Source organism: Vombatus ursinus, unplaced genomic scaffold, assembly GCF_900497805.2.
Source record: "Vombatus ursinus unplaced genomic scaffold, bare-nosed wombat genome assembly UNPS02014820.1, whole genome shotgun sequence".
NCBI lineage: Eukaryota > Metazoa > Chordata > Mammalia > Diprotodontia > Vombatidae > Vombatus > Vombatus ursinus.
Genome location: NW_020954598.1, coordinates 1,241,684 through 1,247,683, shown reverse-complemented (window position 1 = coordinate 1,247,683; position 6,000 = coordinate 1,241,684). Strand labels below are relative to the sequence as shown.

At 37.7% G+C, this 6,000-nt stretch overlaps 1 protein-coding gene across 1 annotated transcript in view; it reads left to right on the top strand.

Moving 5' to 3' along the window:
- Positions 1 to 6,000, top strand: part of NUP210 (nucleoporin 210) — a 166,542-nt gene that overhangs the window by 53,368 nt on the left and 107,174 nt on the right. The window contains exons 5-6 of the mRNA XM_027836937.1: positions 1,025 to 1,175; positions 5,731 to 5,863. Coding sequence (XP_027692738.1) covers positions 1,025 to 1,175; positions 5,731 to 5,863 — 284 coding nt within the window. The remainder of the gene's footprint in view (positions 1 to 1,024; positions 1,176 to 5,730; positions 5,864 to 6,000) is intronic.

Below are 6,000 nucleotides of genomic sequence, written 5' to 3'. Positions count from 1 at the left end.
ATTTATTTTATTTTTGTTAATTTATAATTTAATTAAGTCTATCAAGAGAAACTCTGTCAAAGGTTACTAACTACTGGTGAGTTTTCGTTGTCCATTCAAAGGAAGTAAAATGGATGATTCGTGGGTTCCTTAGTGTGCTGTTGGTAATCCTTGTGTTAGATGACTGATTTCCCAGGCATTTATTTGGATGATCAAATTTAATTTTCAACCATTGAAGTCTGTTAGTCGGTGACAAAAGTGGAAGTTTTCTTGAGTTAGGTGACATTGTTGGCCGTATTTGAGTAAGCCTTATTTCATTAAAAGAAACATCTTATCTTGTCTCTTTGTTTACCCTTTACAAGCCTAGTATGCAACCCTCACAACACTCTGGCACTCAAGGAGTGACTGCTATAGCCATGGCTTTTGATTTCCCAGACATTTCCTTAGCATCTGTGATGCTCTACACCTGGCACATGTGTCTCTGGAGGATGCTGTCTCCAAGCTATGCTTCTTCCCAGTGTTCAAAGAGAAATTTGCCTTTCAATTCCCTCTCTTTACCTGGACCTTTCTGGTGTGGTAGCACTCTTCGCATATCTCTTGGGCTCTTTTCCCACCTAAGTGGGCTTCCCAAGTTCAAACACACCTAAGTCCTTTAGCTGGAGGATAACCAACTTCAAGACATGACAAACATGAAAAGAATATTTTGAAACGCAGATTTTTTGGCTGATTGAAGAAAATAAAACATAATTTTTTAGAAAACATTCTGTTGTTTCAGTAAAACCCAGTAAGAAAACAAATGATATCAAAAGACAGTGACCTTGGTGAGAATGAAAATGTGTTCAGCTGAATGTTCTCGTTGTATGGGTGAAATCTCCAATTTAATTGTGAATCTTTTGCTACAGGTGATGTACCAAATGTACAAATTTAGACACATTGTGGAATTTAAATGTCTTCATATAATCTAAAGAATGCTGACTGAACATTGAATTACATTGTCCTGTGTCCTACTCTTCTGAGTCTATAAAATATGTCATTTCTGTTCCAGGATCCTCAAATTTTTAGAGTCTACTTACATACCTCCTTCCTACATATCAGAGATGGAGAAAGTGGCCAAGCAAGGAGACACAATTTTGGTGTCTGGAATGAAGACAGGGAGTTCCAAGTTGAAAGCACGGATTCAAGAAGTGGTGTATAAGGTAGTATTGCATGGTGAATTGCAAATTCCCAATAATCCCCAAGGTAAAGAGAAAATATGCTTAAGTGAATGTTTTATAGGTACCTGAGAATATATTTCAAAGCAAAAATCCCTCAAACGATACATATAAGAACAAAGTTTTCAGCCCCAAATTTCATAACAAAGGAACTTCAGAGGATGGTTAAAAAAATTGATGCCTTTTTTTTAAACATCAGTGTCATTTCCCAATAGCCACATACCCTCACCTGACACAAAATGAAATCTCCTTTGTTAAAAACAAGAGAAGATACATTTAAACAAAGCAAACTGACAAATTGATTGTCTGATAGCTTAAGTTTCACTGTGCATTTCTAGTCTACTGACTCTCCACCAAAGGTAGGCAAGGTAGTGTTATGTTTTTTCATAAGGTAGGACATTGTTGTATTCATTGGAGTACATTTGAGTTTTGGTTTTTTTTTTTTCATTTCATTGTTTTGATCACTCTACTTTTTTTTGTTTTGCTTACTATACTCTCTATTGGTTCATACAAGTCTTCCCAAATTTCTCAGTTTCCTTTATGTTATTTCTTATGGTGCCATAATATAACATTACATTCATGCCCTACAAATGGTTCAGCCACTTGATGGGCACCCACTTTGTTTCCTGTTTTATAGTATCACAAATATGCTACTGTGGATATTTTGGTACATATGGGAACTTCTCTTTTGGGGGCTTCCTGGACTCTGTGCACAATTGTGGGATCACTGACTTAAGGGGTATGAATAGTTTAATCATTTTTCTAGCCTAGTTATAGAATGATTGGACCATGTCACAGCTCTACTACCTATGTATTAGTGTGCCTGTCTTCCATGGCCCCTACAGCATAGACTATTTCAGTCTTTTATTATCTTTGCCAATTGTCTGGGTATAAAATGAAACCTCAGGGTTGATTTAATTGGCATTTCCTTTGTCATTTGTAATTCAGAATATTTCTTTTTCTTATGGTTGTTAACCACTTTCAGTTCTTCTTCTGAAAACTATTTATTTGTTCATATCCTTTGACCACATATCAATTAAGGACTAACTCTTGGTCTTTTCTATTAGTATCTATTTCATCTATATCTTAGATGTCAGACCTTTTTTCAAATAGATTTAATGAAATTTTTTTTCTCAAAAGGTCAAGTTCTGAAGCTGTGACACAGAAGTTGATGGAGGAAACAGAATTATGTGTCTGAGCTCTCCCCTCACCACAAAGTGCCTTTCATTCATTCTTGTTTTGATGGGGATAGCTGAGAGGAGCTGTGTTAGCAGCTTGTCAGGAGGTCGGGTTTTTGCCTCAGAATTGTCTCTGTGACCACTGAGACACACTCAAGTGACTTAGGGTTTCTACCAATGTCACAGGATCTCCTTCCACATGCTTCCCTACCCTCCAGCACCCAATACCCAACTTGTGGAGACCTCTCTTTCTCTTCTATTTGGTTCTTAGCCCACATTTTTCTGATGAAAAATCAACTCATTTCTGAATTGACTTTAGAGGGCTATTGAATGGAGGGCTGACCACATTCCTGACCACCCCCTCCAGCCCCAAGTTGTTCTTGACCTCCCTCAGAAACACATTCCATCTCATTACCTTCTCATCTCTAAAGGTGTTTGTGGTCAAAGGGCCAGCAGACAAGTATGCTAAACTGCTATGCTGGCTCCCTTCCCAGCTCTTATGTGAATTTATACTTTTTATTTCTTTGTAATCTAAAGTTAACTGTATTTCCATTTTAACCACAGTAATGAAATTGCTCTTTCTGGTGAGCACAATCTACTTTCCAGATTCTTGGGGCATATTTTTTTTAACAGGAAGATTTTTGCATTTCATTTATGTTCCTTAATTTTGTAACTTAACCAACCAAGAAAGTGATACCCATTTACATTTGGCTCATCTGATTCACTTTATGTACCAGTTAAGTGGATATTAGAAGCATTGAAAGTTTTGGTGGGAAATAAATGCATTAACTTAGATTGGTGTAGTTATAATAATAATGATTGCTCACACGGTATACTCTCTATACTCTGAGTTTAGGTTGTTTTAACTATTACTATCCCCATTTAACAGATAAGGAAGCAGAGGCACAGAGAAGTTTCATGATTTGCTAGTTGTCACAAAACACAAAAATGTCTTGAATCTTCGCCACTTTCCATTCAGTAAAAATTGAAAATTAATTTATGCGCCCAACATTTGCACAGCCTCAGTGTATATCCAGAAAGATGAGAGAAAGAAGAGCATACTGCAGTTAAAATACCAGGTACTGGTACAGGCCAGGTCTGGGCTCTAAATAAGTGCTTCGTTTTCTCTAATCAAGTAAACAATCATTTATTAAGTGCCTGCTATATGCCAAGCACTGTGCTAAGCGCTAGAGATACAAAGAAAAGAGTCCTTGCCCTCACGGAGCTTGTAGTTGAAGGAGGAAGACAACATGCAAGCAACTATTTACAAAGAAGATCTTGGTCCTACCATTCTGGAACACAATTTGCAATCATGCTAAGAAAGTGACTAAAATGTCCATGTTATTTGATCTAGTGATTTATCACTAGATATAGTCTTCCAAGGATATCACAGCTAGGTCCCACATACATCAAGATATTTATGCTAGAACTTTCTGAAATAGCAAAGGACTTAAAATAAAGCAAATGCCCATTCGTTGGGGAATGTCTAAACAGCCATTAGATTGTGAGCTCCTTGAGGGCAGGGATTGTCTTTTGCCTGTTTTCGTATCCCTAGCATTTAGCACAGTGCCTGGCATATAGTAGGTGCTCAATAAATGTTTAACAGTTGACTTATTGATTGATTGAACTTGTAGTATATGAATGTAATGGAATTTTACTGTACTATAAGAACTGTTATAATACTCTCTGTTGTAATACTCTGAATACTTCTCACTAGTCTTGACCTTTTTCATAGGATCATGCATAAATTTAGAGGTGGTAGTGACCTTAGAGGTCATTGAGTATAATCCCTTAATTTTACAAATGAAGGAACTAAGGCTGAGAAAGGATAGGTGAGTTAACCCAGAGCTAGTAAGTGTCTAAGGCAGAATTTGAACACAGGTGTCCCTGACTCCAAGCAGTTAGGTGTTGCAATGGATAGAGTTCCAGGCCTGGAGTCAGAAAGACTCATCTTCCTGAGCTCAATTCTGTCCTCAGACACTTAGTAGCTGTGTAATCCTAGGCAAGTCCCTTAACTCTGTTTACCTCAGTTTCCTCATCTGTAAAATGAGCTGGAAAAAGAAATGGCAAACCACTCCAGTGTCTTTGCTGAGAAAACCCCAAATGGGGTCCTACAGAGTCCTATGTGACTGAAACAACCGAACTCCCTGTCTTCAAGTCCAACACTCTCCCCACTACACCATGCAGCCTCTCATCACCCAAGGTTATTTACCCTTTTGTTTAATACAGTGTCTGGCACATAGTAAGCACTTAATAAATGCTTATCTATTTGACTTGGTTTTTGTCTTCTTAATTTCTGAGCATTTAGTTCTGATGCTGAGTTCCAGTCTCTGTTTAAAGATCACATATTAAAATAGTGTCCTACATACACTGAACTAAGCATTACTTGCAGATCTCCTATCTTTACAGCGGGCCATTCCCTTGTGATGGGTGGAATCGGCCAAGAGAATGTGTGTTGGTAAGGCTTTCGTGAAAAAAGATGTACTTACGCATTTATGGTTTGGGTGCTGGGAATTGGATGATGGAATGAATACTAGTTGGAAGATGCCAGTCCATTTGCAAGAAGTTGCAAGAAATTCTCCCATTTGTCCCTTGGCTGGATTTCAGCTTGCAAGGGCAGGAGCAGATAACCTCTGTTCCAGGGGTCAAATCATCCTCTCACCTTAATTTCAACTATCTAAAGGAGCAAGTAGTGGGAAGTTCTGCTCCCAATGAATCAAGATGACATTACTCCACAAATGTCTGATTTATTCCACCTATATATGTGTTTATCCTTCATTCTCTCTGTGGTTCTGCCTTCTCCTTCTCTTGGTCACTGTATCTCTTTTCCCATCCATTTCTTTCCTTTCCCTCTCCTTATTTCCTTCTCTCTTTCTTCCTTGGCCTTCTGTCTCTTTGCTTTAATTGTGTAAAATAGGAAATTGAAGTCTATCTTTCTCTCTCTGGCTTTGTTTCTCTCTTGTTATTTGTAATCTACCTTTTGAATGAAGGGATACCAACACCCCCATAGAATGACTTAGAAACAGTAGAGTTTCTACTCAAGAAATATAGTCAAATCCTCTTTCTGATCCACTCAAAAGGACTGTCTAAAATATTTTGTTGTATACAATAGGGATTCGAAGTCTATTTGTTATGTGGAAATTGTTGTAGTGACATCTATTGCAATAGACTTTGGCACAATTCCTTTGGGGGCTCTGTATCAGCTGTTTGAGATTTGGGGTTTTTACAGGAAGAATTACAGTCATTGTGTATTGGCCTGCTTTTTGTTTTTCTTTAACTTCTTCACCCCATAGTAACCCTTTAAATATGCCTTACACATATAAAATCTCTTCTTCTGACCCTTTTCCTTTCTTCATTTGAAGAATGTCCATCCTGCAGAAGTCAGGCTGCTAATTTTGGAGAACATCCTTCTGAACCCAGCTTATGACATTTATCTGCTGGTGGGAACCTCTATTCACTACAAGGTCCAGAAAATCAGACAAGGAAAAATTACAGGTGAGTTTTACTTCACTTTGTCTTCTCTGTAAGTTTTTCCAATTCTTATGGGCAAGGACAAGTGGTAAAAGGGTGCTCAGGATGGTATAGGAAATCACAAGTTACTGTTTTTTTTAGTGATCTTTTTTAAAAATTAA